A 20,616-nucleotide genomic window follows, 5' to 3' on the forward strand; every position below is an offset into this window, starting at 1 on the left:
GCTTCCAAGAAGAAAAAATACTGTCAGGAAGTGAAACTGATCCTGATAAGGAAGCTGGAAAAAGACCTTAAAAGCTTATTTCTGAAGAGGAAATAACTGAATGTGTGGAACAGAGATCAGTACTCTGGAAACCTAAAAAAAACCTACTATGCAGGCATGATTTTGAGTGTGCAGCACTGCACAATCACTGTACAGCCAGGCACCAAGGATCACAGCACCCTAAGAGACGCACATGTGAGAGGCAGCATCCTTTTACTTCCAGCTTCATTGATCTCTGTGCTTCCTGGGAGCTGGATGCCCCTGCCCTGTAACGAGCTGCACCCTGTAACAAGCTGCAGTGCTGCCAGTCTGCTGACTGGCAGCATTTTGCTTTTGAGAAGCAGCATCTCCCAGCTCATGCTGAGTTTTACCAGTCCACTTAACCTCTAATCTGGGAATGTAAAATAGTCAGGCACATAACCCTTAAAAGACTCTTCTGTAGACTGAACAACACTCTCCCTTGAAAGCAGACATCTCCGAAACAGATAACATTAAACTGAGAAGTCCAGCCCAGCAATTCTGAAGTGCTATCAGAAGATAGCCAAACAGATTATTTATTACTAGAACAGCCTCCTTGAGTATTAAAAGCAAAAATTCATGAACAAATGGAGAAATTTCTGAGGCCATTAATTCTATTGATGTATCCATATCTTAGAAAAAATCACATTTGCGCATCAATTCAGTAAAGGTGTGCATCAATTATATATATGAAGAAATCAGTAATAAAGCTAACAGGTGTACATAAATGAAGATGTATGTTTGAGGAAATATCTAGCAATTGAGTTCTGTGTGTTTATATTAGTAGTCATGATTTCACTCTTAGGAAAACTATGAAGTCAAGAAATTACTTCCTAGTACTGGAACAGGCATACACACAATACATATTCAACACAAAAATCTGTCACAGCTTACAGAAGCAACAATTATATTGTTGAAAAGGCAAGTTGTTACTAATAAAATTAAGCTCGTTGGCTACTTCTGAACCAGCTTCTTAGAAAAAGAAAGACAAAATAATTAACCATGACAGAAAGAAGGAAAATGTATTCTACTAGCTCAAGGATATGATACCTTTAAACTACCAAAGCATGAAAACATTTCAGTGTGTGCATAAAAAAAACCCTTTTTGAATAACCACAAGCACCCATGCATTAACACAATAATTATTGGGATATATCAGTGGAACAATTCAACATGCATCCTTGCATGTGGTGTATTTTTTACTCTTCACTAGAACAACAGCTTAAACAGCTCCAAGATATTCCCCGCAGAGCTATAATTACTGCTTAAAGTGCAACCAAAAGAAGTGTTGGCTGAAACCTGAAATCTGAACATGTGCAATACCGGAATTAATTTCCCATTTTTCCTAAACAAAACAGAGCCAGCTACAGGGCTGTATGAACTGCAGCTCTGGTTCAGGCTATCTTTCCATTTTATCATTATTATTGTTGCTGTTTATGATATTGTAACTGGGATAAACCAAGCTGAACATTATAAACACCTGTGACAAAAAAAAGAACAGGGTTTTTCAAAATTCTTGTTGCATGAAGAGCTTTTAGTTAATGACAGGTGAAATTGAAACAATGTTTTAAGTGTGTGTAAAATCATTGCCCTCTAGGTTTTGTGCCTTAAACTTACGTTAAATTCTATGCACAAAAAACTCTTGACACCAATCTTCCAGCTATTTGATTTTCAGAAATCTATTTTTTCACATGTGACACACAGGAATACATAGATTCTGCTATTGTTCAAGTATAGGAGCAAAATGGATATGTGATTTGCCCAAAGTAAACAGCTTCATCTTTTAAAAATGCACTCTCTTAAAAGTATGTATTTAAGTGTATGGAAAGAGGCCCATGTGCCAAAGCTGCTTTTCAGTACCAGCTTTGCAAATTAAGATTCACCCCACAATAAGAATAGTATGGTTTTTTATGTTCAAATGTATCACCTGTTTCAGGCTGGGCACCCAAAACTGGAGGCCATTTTTGACAAGAAGTCCAAAAGCAGTAATGCTATTCTGGCTTGTTGCACCAGTTTCCATATATGTGTGAGATGGGATGAGGTAACTAAACATTTTGGTTTCCAGTACACTTTGTGACATTGTAAGGAAACTGGACATTTTGAGGTATATTTTCCTGTAACTCTCACTCCAAATTTTCCTGCCTTTTAGGATTTGTATATTCCACTGAACGTAATGTAAGAACATTTCTGGTATATTATTTCTTTTTCTGCCCCCTTTTTTTTTTTTTGTACTACACATTGACTCTGTGTGAAAAAGGTCAGTTTTCACAGAAAGCAGGGGAGAGAAATTTTAAGGTTAGCTTTGTATCTATATTTCTGAAAGAAAATAAAGGGCATAGTATTGAAGTTCACCCAGTAATCACTGAGCCTAAAGTCCATTTCATTTACTGGAAAGCAATACTCCTAATTCTACTTTGAATACTGCAAGTTGCTAACTATGTGCAAATAGTAGAGCAAAGAATTATTAAGAGCTTAATGACGTGTCAAGATTGTCACCTAACCTTATTTTTACTGAGCAAACTCAGTCTGGAGAAAACGAAATCCTATCAAGTATAAACCATATCTGCAGAGCCATTAAGGCATCTTGAGACATGAATATCAGACAAACGCAAGACAGTAAGACCTAGAAATGCAGCTCCTCGGATTAGTAAACAGGATGAATATGAGCTTGTACAGGGAACAGAGAAACAGTACTATGCACGCATAGAGAAGGCTACAACTTCTGTGCCCAATTCTCCTATCAAGACTTGAAAAAATGATGCAGGAAACACAAAGTGTTTCAGAAAGAACTACAGGAATGAACTGTGGTTTGGAAATTCTGACTAACAGAAGGAAACTGAATATACAAACCATTAGTGTTAAGTCTGTAGAACAGATTTTGAAGGACACAGTAAGAGGCACCAGCATTAATGGAAACATATACTTTGAAATTCCAGCTGAATCTGCTAAGTTTTTCTCTGATAACTTATTTTATGTATAGAAATGTACCAGAAACAATCTGTCTGGTTCCTGCAAAACATGTGCTCAACCGTCCAAGAAATCAGTAATGAAAATAAAAATCCCCAAAGGTTAATGTAACAGTAATTTGCCTGTGGAAATGGTTGCACCAGAGATTATGTGGACTGTGATGAAGAAACACTGGGGCTTAAGGAAGTCACGAGTGTTTTAAGGATGAGCCGGGGAAAAAAGTTATCAGGAGATTTTGACATAAAAAGAAAAACTTGTTAGTGAATCTAGTAATTATGATCACCTGAATTCAAGAACAGAATTCAGGCTGGAGGATGTGGAGAAGCACCACTGATCAGCAAGGAGATCGACAGCCTAGGTTTTGAGCGTCTGGAGTGTGGTTTGTTTATCTTATCAAAATGAAGTCTGAGAGGGGACTGTATTCTATAAATATGCCAGAAACAAAAATGGAAGGAGAAAAGGTGTTTAAGCTGAAGCACAATTTTGGTCCAGAAGCAAATGGTCAGAAAAAGCACACAAGTAAACCTCGCTGTAACTTAGAAGAAAGTCTCTAACCAACAGATTAGTGATGGCTGTGAAACAGTCTCCCAATAGAAACAAAGGGGAAAAATTCTCTAATTCATTCTAGAATAGAAACTGCTGAATGTATTTATAGGACATGATGCTTGTGACAGTAGAGAACTGTACTGGATGACCTACATGATCATTTCCTGTCTTACGTCCCTATGTTCCAATTTAATTTATCCCAGAGATCACTTGGCCAGAATCTGTAACTACTTACATGTGGAGATTTCTAACACTGTAAGATGTACTGTACGTATAGCAGAACAGACATTTTACAATGGAAAGGAAACTTGGAAATTTAGATAAGCAACAAGCTACACATTTTTAATTGTGAAGGTTAGTGACCTGCACAGACATGACATAACAGGTTTCAACTTTTGGCTCTTCCCAAAAGATGTACAGAAATCAGAAAATAATAGATGGATCAAGAAAACAGGGATATTGATGCTCTGATAATTGGATAAAATTTTGCTGATCTGGCTTATGATGAAGGTCACAACTCGACAATTGCCTTTTCTGGCGTTAAAACTATGAACACTGTTTAAAACCAATGGTGCTCATGTTAAAATGCCATTATGATTTTGTCATTCTGGCACATAGTTAGCACTCACCTCTAGTACAGAGCCACCAAAGTTTAACTCAGTATGCTGAAGTAACTATAAAATCACATGTTCAGACATTACATCATATATGCAATAGGAATACACAGTAGATATGCAAATCATATAACAGATAAGTGTCAGGACCTAACATTAGGTTACATCAGCATACTGGAAGTCATGTCTTCTGAGACCTTTCCCAAGCACAGCACTAATTCTTCTGATTTATCTTCAACAAGTAGTTTTTGGCCAACTAATTATAAATGTGCAGGAGGTCTTGTGCATGCCAAAGTTATCTACATATGATCTGTATAAATGACAGCCATATTAGAAGTTATTTTGACATGTGATTGCAAGCCTTCTTGCGGTAACTTCTGCCTTTGATTTTTGTAGTGCAGTACAATTCCCTGGCCAAACAGAAGAGACTAACTCCTCTTTGTAGAGGCAACATATCCTACACACAATGATGCAGAGAAGTGATGACAGGACAAGTAAATTTAATAGAAACATCTCTGATACACCATAGACAGCAAATCTTGGCCTGGACACTTGCAAATTATGAACTCTTCCATTTTTGGAGTAGAAGCACATAATATCAGTAATAATAATGATAATGATGACAATGATGATGTGAAATACTTTCTTTTCTCCTTTCCCTTTTCTTCTCTTCCTGTTTCTTCCTTTCTTTTTTCTTCCCATTCCTTTTCTTCACTTGTCCTTCTCTCTTGTATGTGGATGGGAGACTTCTGTGGTAGAAGTGCCTTCTGCTCCCAGCAAACACTTTGAACACACAACCTGCAGCTGGTGAAGTGAGGGAGATGAGAAGGGGTAGAGATGATGTGAGACACCAAGCTGAGCTCTCACAAAAGGTTCAGCCACACAGCATCTGATCATTAGCTGGGGACCACGTTAGGAAAGCTAAGGCACAGTTAGAATTAAAATTGGCTAGGAATGTTATGGATAACAGGAAGGGATTCTATAGGTACGTAGCAAATAAAACACAGACTAGGGACAATGTAGGCCTCCTCCGGAAGCTATCAGGAGAACTGGCTACCCAGGGTTTGGAGAAGGCTGAGGTTCTTAATGACTTCTTTGCCTCAGTCTTCACTGGCAAAGGCTCTGACCGCACCACCCAAGTCTTGGAAGGCGAATGCAGGGACTGTGAGAATGATGACCTTAGGCCCACTGTAGGAGATGAGACTTGGGGGTGTTCGTTGATGAGAAAATGAACATGAGCCAGCTTCAGTGTGTGCTCGCAGCCCAGAAAGCCAACCGTATCCTGGGCTGCATCAAGAGGAGCATGACCAGCAGGTCAAAGGAGGTGATCCTGCCCCTCTACTCTGCTCTCGTGAGACCTCACTTGGAGTACTGTGTGCAGTTCTGGTGTCCTCAGCATAAGAAGGACATGGAACTGTTGGAACAAGTCCAGAGGAGGGCCACGAGGATGATCAGGGGAGTGGAGCACCTCCCATATGGAGACAGGCTGAGAAAGTTGGGGCTGTTCAGCCTGGAGAAGAGAAGGCTGCGTGGAGACCTCATAGCAGCCTTCCAGTATCTGAAGGGGGCCTACAAGAGTGCTGGGGAGGGACTCTTCATTAGGAACTGTAGTGACAGGACAAGGGGTAACGGGTTCAAACTTAAGCAGGGGAAGTTTAGACTGGATATAAGGAAGAAATTCTTTACTGTGAGGGTGGTGAGGCACTGGAATGGGTTGCCCAGGGAGGTCGTGAATGCTCCATCCTCGGCCAGGTTGGATGAGGCCTTGTGTGGCATGGTTTAGTGTGAGGTGTCCTTGCCCATGGCAGGGGGGTTAGAACGAGATGATCTTAAGGTCCTTTCCAACCCTAACTATTCTATGATTCTATGATTAATGTCCATCAAATATTTTGGCTTGTGTCCAGCTTGCTAAGCAGAATGATGTCATGGCAATAAGATAAAGGCCCCTGTGCCAAAAGGTTCCCTGCCTCTCCAGCTTCTTAGGCTATACTTAGGATGACCTGCCCTGCCACTGATTAGGACTACCTTATGGGTACTGCAAAACACAAACCATGCAGTTGGTGCAACGTGTGGAGAGGTGAGATAACCAGCTCTTTGAAAACCTGCAATGTAAAATATCAACAGGGGTCACATATCCAGAAACTTGACTATTAGGTCTTTGACAAACAGCAGTGAAAGAACAAGCCACGGTATCTGAAATGCATTACTCTCCAAATGAAGTTGAGACTGATCCCAGAATAACATGCTTATTTATATGAAGAGAAATGAACTAGACTGAATGCTGCATCACAGAGCCATGAATCAGGAAGCCTAAGTCTTTAAGTGCAAGTGCTTATAGCATTTTGCTTATAAACTGTGAGATACAGACATTTATCTCAAAATCTAATGGTACTTTGGTTTTATCTTTCTGAATCAAAGAAAGGCTTTTGTGTTCTCCCTTTTGTCCCAGACTCAACACAGGCTTATTACATGATTTGGCCACAACCATGTTTTGCAATGCTAAGTCTGTTTGTTCTTGAACAAAGCATGAAATGTGACATTGCATGCCTGATCTTCTCTTGAATATGTTACTTTTGGATATGCTGCCCTTCATCTGTTTTTTTCCAGGCAAGTTCTGTGTGATTATAATGGAATTGGTTTTGAGACTATTAGGTCTACAACTTCTAATACACTGGTATTTAAAACACAAACCTCTTGAATTTTCCACCCTTATTACTACACTATTTCCAAGACAGGAACCTTGTCAAATGGAACCATGATATAAAGGGAGCTTTTATATTTACACAGAAATTGTTTCATAGAAAAGTCTACAAGGTTTCTCCTTGAATTCAAGTATGCAAGTTTAATAGAATTAAACAAAATATCCTAAAGATGACAGAAAATCATGGTACTTGAGAAAGGTTTAAAAATTAGTTTCCTATTCTTTACCTTGATCTTGGGCAAAATTTTTTAAGCATATTTAACTTGTGGGTTAGGTTGTCTTTTCATAACTCAGTTATTACTCAGTATCCTTTCTTTACATAGATTTGTCTATTTCAGTTCATGGCATGTGCTGTCTCTGTGGGATTCTACAGAAAAACTGTACAGTCATTTATCTTTGTTATTTTCTGCAGGATTTGGAATGAGTAATCATATTAGCTCAGCAGATTTAAAAATAATAATAGTTCTAAAACACCCTGCAAGCGCTGCTAACTGGAATAATATGTGCTAAAGATAAACCAGGCATTATTTTCATGGATTCCAGTCTCTCAGCAAACTGAACAAGATACTGTGGCTCTTGCGTTCATTTCATTTTTACTTCATGAGTATAACAAAAAAAAAGGAATAATTCAGTTAAATTATATTTTAATCAAAGTACCACCTTTGATTCTCCTAATTAAATAAGCTGCGTATAATTTCTTTCTCAGATGCTTTTTAAAAATCTTTACCTTTTCCTTTGCTGTCCTATTTTTAAAAAATAATATCCAGTTGTGTGTACATATGCACAAAATAGAAGTATAGAAATCTTGAACCTTTGTGTAGATCTCAATGAAGTGCCAATTTTTTTTGTACCATTGTTACTTCAGTTTACATCACAGATGCTATAGTAGATGTAATACTGTTGTTGTTCAGTTAGATATTTCTATAAAAGGAAGATCAAGATCTGTTAACAATGTAATAAGCATTTTTGTCTGCCTATTATTATTTGCACAACTACTGTGACTGCTTGGGGAAATCTATGTTTGGCTGAGTATCTAGTCATTATCTTGCACAATGATCTGATTTTAGCTATGTTTTGGCACAGAGATAATTCATATTTTCTTCTCCCATTTGCCTCATCTTTTAAAATGACACATCTTATGACACTGTAAGGAAATATAGAAAAAATACCTTTCCCTGAACATGGAAAGGCATGGTTTATTACGAAGAAGAACAGGTTCATCTTAAGAGTAATTTTTGGTCTGGAAACTAAGTCTATTAAGGAAGGTGATAATTGAGACATTCATTTACAATCCTTCAATCCATATTATATTTTGAAGAAAAAAACTACAGATTAAACTTAAACATTTTGTATTTCTTATCAATATGATTTTATGTAGGTTTTAAAGAAAACTTTTATTTCCCTAGTACAATTAAAAAGTTTTGTTAGTCAGAGCCAGACAAAATTTCCAAATATATGGAAATATTTAGATCTATTCAACTCTGCAAGTGCAACTTTGGCAGAAAAAAAGTGAGTAAAACGGAATAGAAGATAACTGCAAAAAAAAAAAAAATTTACTTGCATCAAATATGACTTCTACTATTTTTCAAAAAAAATATACCAAACTTTTTCTGCATTGTTATCAGAAAAAAGACCACCTCAGAATTTTAAAATTAAATACGATGTTTCCTGCATATACTGGTACTTACTAAAGCCATAGAACAAGGTGCTGGTAAAATGGAATTCATCTGGGTTCTATAGGGTATCCTCTCATATTACAGCTATAATAACAATAAGGGAACAATAATGCTTGTAGGCAAGATCCACGCTCTTGGCAAATTATTCCACATTCTTGGTTTATTCTGGATTTATTCCCAGTTTGAGATTACAATGAGGGAATGGCTGAGTTCTTCTGGTACAGAAATTTGGGCTGAACTTTCCACGATTGTCTTACCTACATGAAATATTACATTTAAACTAACACAGAAGTTTAAATATAAAATTTTTTTTTTATTGAAGTTCCTCTGCATTCTGCAGTTACATTAGGGTCCCCTTCATCACTTTATTATTTTTCTTCTCTGTGGTCACTGTTAAACAGTAGTAAACTCTAGTTGGCTGATAGGAAGTGCTGATATTCCATCTGAAAGGAGTGATGATGTATGGGAAGCAGTAAAGGAGATGCATTTTGCCTTCTACTTCTATATTGTTCTAAGAGCACTTCAATAACTACTATAATAATGATCACTAAATACAGCAGAGTTCTCTGGGGCAGAAAATTGGTGTCCTTATAAATGCGTTTAACTGCTAAGACACTGGAATTTCTAACACGGTAAAGTTCAGTACATGCTTGAGTATTTTGTTACAGAAGGCTTCACATATTACATAATGTGCAAGAAGCAAAAGCATATACCTGCAGCTCAACGCCAACTGGTCATCATATGACCAAGTAAAAGGAAGGCATTGGCCTATGGCTGTGTGGTTAGTAAAGCATTCATAGAACTGAGTTTGAGGGACATGTCTTTAACATCATGTAGCATTGAAAGCAGACAGTCCCTGTTGTTAGTTTAGTGTTTCAGTAATTGCTTTTCATAACTTTATACTGCTAGGTAGTTGAGCATGCATTATTATATACTTTTCAGGACAGAAGGCTGGGGTGAGAGTAAGAAATTCATGTGACTTATCAAGAGAACCAAAATAAGCCAGGGATGCAGCTGTGAATAGATGTGAACTCCCAGCTCCTAGGCTTCTGCTGCTAGGCAATGTTTATGGTGATACTGGGTATCAATTTTATGATGCATTTATTTACAACTTACAATTAAGTATACAGTAATCATGTGAAAGGCTACACTGTGCATACAGACTGTCAGCCTGACCAGGTGGTCTTGTAACTCGATTACTACTCTGCACCTATTGTCCCTGTTTGCTTCTGATGATATACCTTACATTAATATAGTCTCTCAGTGTCAGACACTGTCTTTTACACACAGCGCAGATCTTCCAGGCCAAGTGTTGCCAAAATCAGTCTTGGCATGCCTGGTTAAAACACTTACTGATTTCAACAATATCTGCATTTTCCCTTGCTGAACAGTGTTACCATGTTCCAGGAGCTGTGTTCTGGGTCCACTTTGGTCCAACAGTTTCAGTCTCTTTAAACATTTTTTTTACTTAATCTCACCTTTTCTGACCCAAGAGCCACCCACCACTGAACCAGCAAGTCTTTTGCTGCATTCAAAATAATGCTCAGACCTTCAAATGCAAAGCTTTAAAATCCGTTCCACCAGTTCTATACAGTGGAAAAAGGTCTGATCACTGGAAGATGAGGAATTTCCTGATCTATTTAGCAGGCAGGAGGGTAAAAGGAAGAATTAAAAACTGGACTCTGACATCAAAAGCTCCTCTAACTACTCATTTCCATTCATGGTCTTATTTGCTTGACAGTAACTTAGTAAAGAAAACTAAAAAGGTCTTAGATTTTGTCATATAGGGGAATTTGGGATTTTGTGTGTTGTATTACTGAAGATCTCTGGGCTACACCACAGAGAAAATGTGATAGCCCAAACTTGTATAGAAATGTATATATAAGTTATAAATACATTTGTAAGTTCTGAGAACAGACATAAACGCTAAAAGAAACACGGGTGTAGAGTATTTAGCCCCCAACTCCCTATTAAAATTATCAAACTGCCATTAAGAAATCAAGCAAAACAAAGCAATGATAGAAAGGAAGACAGAGATGAAAACAGTTACGGCTTTTGCTTTTAAATTTCATTGCAATTCAGATTTGATGACTTGGCACTGCTGTAAAAAGTAGCATTTTTCAGTCTTATTTCTTCTTGCAGTGTTACGTCATCACCTCAGAGAAGTTTTAAAGGACACTGAAGATGCTGTATCCCAGCTGAAAATGAACAGAGCTGATACTTCAGGAAGGACTGACCATCAGGTCACTATAAAAGGAAAATGCATTTTTAATTTTACACAAAGAAAGCTTTTCTTCCCTTCAGAATCCTCTCCTCTTCCCCTTGCTGTGTACTAGCACATACCAAGCACATGTACCCTTTTGCTTGCACACAAAAGCAGATCCAGAAAATACACTTTGATGCCAACCTACCATTCTGATGCCATTCTCAAAGGCCTGACGTGCTAGAGATGCAGGTCCATCCACAGTCTTACCGTCGTCATCAGGCCCCCAGCTGGCACTGTAGATGTGGATATGCTGGGGATTAAGGCTTAGAGACTTTGCTTCTACCATGTCTGTCACATCTCCATCCAGCATCCGTACACCTTCAGAATGAAAGAGACAATGAACAGGACTAACCAACTCAAAATACTTCTTTGGTTTGTTTTTTCTTCTCTAGGGAAAATTGGTAAGACATTGGACTGAATGATCACAGGAATTTAAACTGCTGTTTTAAAAAAACCAAAAAAAAACCAAAACCTCTTTGGGTATGAGCTTTTCCAATAAAAAAGTCTCTAGATGAAAAAATACAAAAAGGAAGCCATATTTTGGTGTTTCTTCGAGTTTTAAAAAATATCTATGAGTCATTTATCCACTATACAGCCTTTGAACTCCAGCAACAAAGTTTCATGCTAAAGAAAACTTAAAAAAGTACTTGAGCCTTGAAATGCTTGTGTGTCTCACTTGAAGATAATATATGATTTTCTTTTTCCTTTTATACAGCAGTGAAACTGCAGCACTTCCTTTGAGTCATTCATAGTCCTTCATATGTTGACAGATGTAATAAAAGGATTACTCTATCCCAAAGAAGAAACTGGGAAAAAACTTGTGTACAGACTGATTACCATACACAGTAGCAAGACAATTAGAGGAAGTTACTAACAAATACCCTATATGTAACATTATTCAACCTGAAACTATATTCTGAACATCCTCCTCTGTGCAGAAGTTTTTGTAAGGTACAATTTGAAATTCTTTTATTAAAAGAATCCATTCATGTGGGTTTGGACAAGTCAATGTGCCAGCCCTTTTAAAGTGAGTGCCCACATGATGTTTTAAGATCACTAGATTGAATAAAGTAGTCTTAAATCTGTAAACAAATTAAATCTTGAAGTTGTTCTTTTGACTAACTGCAAGATTTTGACTGAAGTTAATTCTAACTGAGAAAACCACCAATGCCAGTTTTAACCTAAACAAGAAAAGAAACTACATATAGCTAACATAAAATTTTATCAAAAGGGTGTTAAATATTAAATAATAATTAGCATGTAACTGTGTGATAGTACAGAGAATGATTACTTCCACAAACAAGTTTGATGCTTTTTCCATTTTAAAAGGCCACTGCTATTGATAAGCCAAATTTACATATTTTTAATTACAGACACATTTTATTTTGCTTATGAGCTCAGACTGAAGTAACCTGAATGTCTACCAAGGCCTTAACTTCCAATTAACAAAAGGCAGAGTGGGAGTTTTGTGAATAGAGGGTCCTTTTTTTTCTTACTCTAATTGACTCAAAAATGAAAAGCGATCGTATTTCTACATTCACGCAAAAGCTGACCATGTTTTGCGAGATAATAAATTTTTACAAACAGTGATCTCACTACGAACTTTACTTTATAAAAAAGTCATTAAACCAGGTTCTCTAGTTTTATTTTTCTTCCTCAGCATAATCTCAGAAAATTAATGATGGGTGGAAGTTGTGTTCTCAATTTCTTTCAAGTACACTAAAATATGTCTAGTTCTGAATAAAGACACTAAAAGGTACAATGCTTTTGAAAGAAGGAAAATAAAGCTTTCCTATATGTCTCTGTTACTGTGTAGCAAGCCTAAATAATAGTACATGCACCTGGTGAACAGCAACTCCAAATGGGCACCTGATGTAATTCACACCAAGGGTTTTTTGCTAATGGTGAAGTGGTCAAATCTGAAGCAACATGGAAAAGCTGTGACTCAGGTGTTGCTCTCTGTGGCCAACAACTGATAGATATGCTTCCAGGGTGACTTTGAAGAAGAGACATCTCATTGGCCATTCAAAACCAAAATAATCCCTCCCCTCCCCTCCCTTCCCTTCTTCCCTTCTTCTTCCCTTCTTCCCTTCTTCCCTTCTTCCCTTCTTCTTCCCTTCCCTCTCTTGCCTGCCTGCCCTCCTTCCTTCTTGTCTTCCTTGTCCGCCTGCCTGCCTGCCTGCCTTTTCATTTCTTTCACAGATATCTGGAAGAGTTAATTCTCCCGATCACAAAATCTCCAAACTGCATTTGGCATGTGGTGGTAGTGCAAAAAAAGCTGTCCAGAAGGCAATTAACAGACTGAGTTTGCAGACTGTTCCACCTAAGACTTTAAAGCCCTGTAAACTTTTTCCAATAGTTGCAGTAATTGCCAAAATGTAAGTGGCATTTTGGTCAGAACAAACTTTCAATGGATTACAGGAAACATGCAGAACTGACCTGAAAGCAAGTTTTCTTTTAAAATGTTTGGTTTTAGTCAGCATCTGACTTAAAGAAACAGCTGAACTAATTCCTTGTCAGCTGAAGACAATCTACATCTGTTGTGCCATAATTCAGTGTAACTGTTTTCCTGTCAGGACTTGAGCCTAGCCAAGTAACTAAACTCTCAAATCCCTGCAGATGCTTTGCAACTTCCACAATCAGTTTGCAACAATAACACCACACTGATAATCCTGTCCTATAAAAGGTCTCACAACCTCTCTAGGTGGTAATTTGCTATGTGTAATTACTGCAAAGTCACATTAAGAAAAAGAGCTACTCCTTTGGTGCACTAGTTTGTCTTTCAGTGAAAGGGCCAGCAGCTCAGATAAGCACAAATTGCAGGCACAGTGCATATTTTTTTTTTTAAGAAACATGTCACAACATGTAAAAGAACTGAAGGTCCAGACTGTAATTTTACTCAAATTCTCTTATCTGCAGATTACATCTCCATTTACAGTGTTGTAAGGGAAGGCTCAGACTTTCTAAGGATATTACTTCTGACTTATTTGTGGTCAGGGGTTCTTAATGTGTGGAAATGAGACAAGAAGTGCAAACACATGTAGAAAAAAGTAAGCATTACTGGTGGCTATCTTGTTAACAACTTGCCATCACAAAGATCATCAATCAGATTTGTTCAGCTGCCACTATTTGTCAGAATATCAATGGAAATTACTTATTTTCTGCTTTGCTTTATCTCCTTACTATACCTTACATGTCCAGAGATGCTTTTTGGTTTGAAGTAAAGAATACTTATTGTGGTGGAGCAAATTCAACATCACTCTTGGCAGGTGCTCTTCTATGTAAGGAGAATGTAATTGCTTTACCTCTACTCTAGTTTCTTCTCCAAGAAGGCCTCGAGAGGGTCTTTAAATCCCTGGGAAACAAGCAAGCTGAACACTAGTTCAGCATAATATGAGTCAATGTTTTTATACTCTATCTGGACTGTGGAGAGAGAACACAACCACTGCATATTCACATGTGTAGCTTACGGCTTTTCTGAGGGGATGGAGGCGTGCTGAACAGAGGTCAGCAGCAGCAAAATTCTCAAAGGTATATAGCTAGTGGAAAAGGAAGCTTAATTTCCCTTCCCAATACTCCAGAATTCTCTTGCCTCTGACTTTCTACAGATTATCTGCTGAGCATCCCGAAGTCATATTTTCAAGTGCCGATGCTTTTGAAACATTACATGGAGGTAATGTGCCACCTTTTTCAGCTTTCTTTTAAGAACAGTGTTAGTGATGGCTCTGCAGAATCTTGGTGACAAACGGAGTGGATAAAATTTTTATTTCACTGAGATCATTGAAATTTCTTGAAGACTGTTATAATCTCCATATAAAATAAATAAATAAATAAATAAAGGCACACATAATCCAGTCTTTTTTGTTCACATTAACTACATTCATATTATGTCCATCTGAATCAGTTTTTACACTGTATTTAGAAAAGGCTGTGATTCAGCTAATATGCCTGGAGGGTTTCTAAAACATTATTATTGCACATTCCTAATGTTTAATAAATAAGAACTTTTTAAGAAGCCACTGTTACTAACGAAAAACTTTTCAAGGACATGCCCAAGCTGTTGCAGGTTGTGTGACTTCTAACTCATAAATGAAACTTCACCAGAAGTTTTTATCTCTATTAGCGCACTACCTCTCCTCTGACTCTCATTTGACAACACATTGGATCTGATTTCACAGCCACTGGTACATGACTAAATGCCATGTCCACATGAGACAGCCTGTTTATCTGTCACAAACTCACTCATCTGGCCTGTTCTAATTTTCTAAACCACTCTGACAGGGTAACTTTGTGCAGGCAGGCTCTTCACCTGAAGGGAAATTGTTTTTCTGCATCACTCTAACCTTACATTGGATCAGGTATTGTCTATCCCCTTGAAGCCAGCAGGAAAACAGAAAGCTGACATTAGGATGATGTTGTGTGATTTGGCTAATTCGAAATGCAGCTGTGCTCACATTTGATATGGATCAAACTTTTACTGATTCAGTAGAGAACAGATACAGTACTATTAACTGCGGAAACATGGCCTCAACTCTGTCTGCTCGTATTTCTGAACTGTCCTCTGCTGTATATATAGGTAAACATGTTTCTGTTTTCACAGATGGGCTCTATTTTGGGACAGAAAATCAACAATTAATGAGCTTGAGCTAGGTCTTTCTACTGAAAGCCAATATATTAATCCCATGATTTCATCAGAAGTTCAGGGTAAAACTTTACTTGAAGCATTTAAAATGTGGCACAGGCAGGCTACAGCCCAGGAGATAAAGACAGATGACATCTTGACAGTCATCTCCACAAATTAAGTCAAGGGTCTTAACTGAGTAGCCACTGACTAAGAACTCACAGAAACAAGGGAAACTCTTGGCTGGAATAAAATAATGTGCAATTGAATCTTGTATTTCAGGCAATAATCCAATCACACAGAGGGATCAGAAGAAGATTCTCTCCAATAACAGCTAAACACAAGAATGCATTATGTTTTGACAGCATTATTTTGGGATCAACATGCCAGGCAATATTCCTGATGTGTACACTTCCTTTTGGTTTGTCAAAGTTCACCACGTATAGCTCTGAATTTGTGAGAAAACCCAAATGTCCTTATTCTGGGGTCTGTGTTTTCATCAAAGGTCTCACCTTCTGTTTTTCTGTGTGTACTGAGAGTTAAGTGTTCCAGGGAGCACTGGAGATGTGTCACTGCAGACAAACTCCTTCAGTACTGATATTTAATGATCACTCTACAACTGAGATTTACTTGCTAACACAGCTAGGTTTGTTATTAATACAAATTTCCTTCTCTTGTTAGAAAGGTCTGAATGTACCATTTAGCACAAATGGCTCATTGCCTACTTTTTATTTTTGGTGGGATGTTGTCTCACATACCTCCGATCTTGGCATTAAAGGCGATTCCTACTGTGCAGTGTGAGTTGTTTGCTGTGGCTGCCACCTCTCCAGCACAACGGGTTCCATGCCTGCAGTCAGACAAACATTTTTCCAAGTAAGCACAGACCGCTGAAGTTAAAGGTTTTGACTTTGCTCCTCCTTAGGTGCAAATGCACAACTACCCACAGTGTCTTGCAATACTTAATTCCTCACAGTAATTTGCATCCATGCTACAATACTCCTGTGAACACATTTTAACATTATCACAATCATTAAATTCTGCATGGTAGGCTTTTTAGCTACTGGAAACGTGCACAGTTTGCAACAAAGACATACAATGATATATAATCCACAGCAATACAAAGAACTCTTGGATACTAGTTTCTGGTTTTGAACCAAATCTTCTATTACAGACAGAATTTTTCTCCTGCATTGTCTCCTGCTAGTATGTAGGTGTCCATACAACCTCTAGGAGGCACAGCCTGTATCACACTTTTCCATGGGGAAGATGACTGCACTGCTGTCTAGAGGCAAGCCTTAAAAATGTCTATATGCCAGGTATGCTCAAAGCTTCTGTATAGGGACATTCTGGTCATGCCTTGTGCCAACTGTGAAAGCCTGCTGCCTTTCCAGAAGAAGAAAAAAACAGAAGTACCTTTCACATCAGAGGTATACCCTGTGTCTGGAAGCAGAGCTGGGCTGCAAGAGTATAAATTTAAGCTGCTGAAGCAAAACATAAAACTTCCAGTGTTTGTTCACCCCCTTCCCCACTGTGCAAAGCCACAGTGGGATGCCTTGCCTAGCCCTGAATCATGCTCTCTACAAGGGTGACAGCAGTCAACCATATAGCCACCACGGCTACAGCAGGAAAGCTGTTGTGATTTCTGCCTGCAATATAGGTTTCACAGGGTGTTTTCTACCCAGAAGTTTTACCCTCATCCTTGCGCAGTTAAGCAGCTCCATTGCAGAAATGTGACACAAGCAAGAAGGAGCAGAGCTAGTGAGCTGCTGTGAAGAGGAGACATGGAGTTTCAGACAAGACAGGAAAAGAGATGGGGAGCTGATGAGACAGAGATAGAAAGATAATGTAAGTTGGGTAGCCACAAAGAAATAAGTTTAAAAAGTCAAAGCATAAAATAGACAACAACATGGCAAGCACTTCAGAGGAGGCTAAGTGAGGTCAGCTGTGTACACAGGCACTCTTCTGCTGGTGGTGGTTGACAGACTGCTTACATAGACATCTGGAAAACACACGTGTTTTTGAATTAAAGTTGACGCCCATTATTACAGACAAGAATCACAGTTGCTTCCTCTTGGTACAGCTTGTTTTGGGTAGAGTCACTTCTTATTTCCTTATTATTAGTGCAACTTTTTTCCCTTAACCTTTTGAGATGCTTAGATAAGAAACACTAGGATAACTTGTTTTGAATTGATTAATGTAAAACAAGAAAAAATAGGACTAGGAAAGAAAAAGAGAGGAAACAAAAAAAATAGCCAATAACCAATATAGTTAGCAATAACAATAGCCAATATAATTAGCAATGTTAACCATTTAGAATTTCAAAGGAGATCATTCAGTTTATCAGATAAGTAAGATACATATAATCTGTGAGAGAAGTGTAATACTTATTCAGAAAATCAAAGTGACAAGTTGAATATGGATAAATCCTAAAGCTGGATCAAGGTTTCACAACTATATATATATATCATTTGGTTGCCAAACTTAATCAGAGAATTTTTCAAGACTGAATTTGAAGTTTATTTTCCATATGAAGCCTCATTTTCAAGCCTTTTCTTCATTTGAAGAAAGCCTATTTAACTCTAATTGATAAACCGGTATTTTATCTTATTACGGAATTATTTTGAAAAGTAGATAATCCAGGAATCTGAGAAGCAAAAAAGTTTTAAAAATATACTTCTTAATTTTCAAGGATTTTCAAACAGTGTTATAGCTCTGTGTTTGTTTGAAGTAGTGTTTTTTTAAAATGTATTAATATTTAAAGGAAAATGCCTGTCTTAAGAAACACTTACAGGACATGTGATTCACAAACTTCCCTTCTCATTATGATTTTATTAGGAGGCTGCATGAAGATGAATGGAAGAAACAAATTTCTCTATGGTTCCCAGTCGAGTACACAGATAGCTGCTGCTTTGTTAGCTACATCTATGCTGCACCATCAAAAGGGTTATATTTCCACTAGATCACCAAACCCACCCATGTCACCCCAGCACCATGTAATGTTTGTAGAGGGACAACTGAGGGAATGTGTGGTGGACTTGGGAGGTGACTGCAGCTCCCCGCAGCAATCCACAGTAACACAGGATTACTAGCAACATGAAACTAAATAAGAAGTAGCCAAGCCTTTAACAGACTGCTATAGTAGAATGCAAGTATAGGAAGTAGCATGACACATACTTGTTGAATTAAAGCACAGTAAGAAATTTCATGTAAATTTCTCACAGAAAAATGCATATTCCAGAGAAAATTAGATCTTCAGACAGTTTCACAGCACACAAGTTAAATTAGCTTTGGTGAATATTTCACTAGTACTCACATACCAGAAAATCCTTTTCATCACATTGAAAGTCCAGTAATGATACAATTTTACTTTGTAAGCAGATTTTTATGTTAGGATCTTGCTCCTCTGCCAAGATTAATGTTAACTGAATTCTACGTTTATAATGGAAGTGACAAATAAAAACGTAATTTCATTAATTTCAAGGTCATATGTATAAAATTGCACTTACAATCAGTTTCCTACAGCGTGAATTAATCACATCTGCAACTGAATTTGTTTTAATCAGTTATCTTTTACAGTTCCTTTAAGCAATATTTCAACTACAATGTGAAAAGGAAGATTCCTAAAAGTCTGCATATAAAAACTATGTTGTTGCCACATTGTTTTTAATTTTCTCTAGTGTAGATTTTTGCTTGAGGTCTACAGTTTGGAACAGACTGAATTCTGCAGTTAAAATTGGAAAAGCCTTCAGATTAATCATTACATTAATTTGTTAACTAACTTGATAAACAAATATGATGCAACTGATGCTGGAAATTCATCAAATGTGCTTTAAATCTATGAAAACTTTTACTCAGCATGAAATCCTGAAAACTTCGAACAGTTTATGAAGGCAGCATAAGCAGCAACAAGAGGTGAAATGAAGTTCTTAGGAGGTAGTAGTTTTTGTGAATGTATATCAAAACATAACTATGTCCTGTCTTTGTGGATGCCTGCATCACATAGAACTTGTTTAAAAAGTTGATGCAGTCCTAGAACAGAGCATGACTGCCATTCTACAAAGGCCTGTCTTGATGAACTTTAAGGGTCGATGCTTCATTTCACTATAGCCTTTGCCAGCTCATGTTGAAAGGAAGTAAGTTCCCAGGCTAGTAAATGGCACCTTGAAGGAACACTTAGCTAAAAGGTTTTGCACTTCTCCTTTGTGTTATTGTCAGGGTGATGAAGTATCACAGAATAGAAACATGAAAGAAAGCTTGGTTATGAGACATTCTGCCAATCTATACATGGTTTCCCATCTGCAGTCTAATAGAAAGAAAAGGAATGGAAAGAAAAAAAGCTTTTTTGTTGTTGTTTGTCTCATAAGGAGCAACATGAAAAATTGCTATTCAAAGATACACCCAGGGTCCAGAGGCCATCAGGTAAAAGAAGTAAGATGTCACAGGTGTTATCGGCCTAGCTTTAACTGCTTTAGCTATTTCATTATTCAAGTAAGTACAATTTTTTCAGAAAAGTATTTATTTTAGCTTTTGTATATGAGAGGGACAGAACACAAAGAACAAGGAAAACATGTAGGCAATTAAGATCGATTTTATTTTCTTTTAATAAGGAGGAAATCAGCAGTCTGTCATTAAGACAGCAAGATATCAAAGACTTATTAAGGAAAACCCTAGTAAAAATCGTATTTTTGCCTTATGATGCCCTCACTATTATATGGAGAACTTGAAATAAATTGTTGAAGAAATACACTTCTACGAAAAGATGTACATTACTTTTTTCTGCAGCATGCATGAACAGTGCATGCCACAGAAAAAACATGAACAGTGCATGCCTTTAGCACCTGGATGCTAAAGGTACAGTATTTTGATGGCTCTCTAAGTAAAAAAGAAATACAAGAGCTGCACACTCATCTGTTACACACAGTAACTTTTTTCAATAACACTTCTTTCTGAGACAGAAATGGCTCAGTATTTCAGGCAATGATGGCAAGAAAAAAGGTGCATATGATTAACTATCACTCCCTATGCCATCAGCATAATTGAAATGCAAGGAATGTATCTTTCAACAATTACTCTTAATTTGCCTTTCAGAAGAAGAGGAAGGTATAAGGCACCAGAAACATATTTAAGACAAAAGTTAATTAAGCTTGACTCTGAAGATTGAGGGTAAG

General features: G+C 37.5%; 1 protein-coding gene across 1 annotated transcript in view; it reads right to left on the reverse strand.

Moving 5' to 3' along the window:
• The window catches only part of PCSK5 (proprotein convertase subtilisin/kexin type 5), a gene marked incomplete at its 5' end in the record, with an annotated part of 204,094 nt that overhangs the window by 75,054 nt on the left and 108,424 nt on the right, over nt 1–20,616 (reverse strand). The window contains 2 exons of the mRNA XM_080638774.1: nt 10,973–11,145; nt 16,207–16,295. Coding sequence (XP_080494900.1) covers nt 10,973–11,145; nt 16,207–16,295 — 262 coding nt within the window. The remainder of the gene's footprint in view (nt 1–10,972; nt 11,146–16,206; nt 16,296–20,616) is intronic.

This window comes from Psittacula echo (assembly GCF_963264785.1).
Source record: "Psittacula echo genome assembly, chromosome: Z".
NCBI lineage: Eukaryota > Metazoa > Chordata > Aves > Psittaciformes > Psittacidae > Psittacula > Psittacula echo.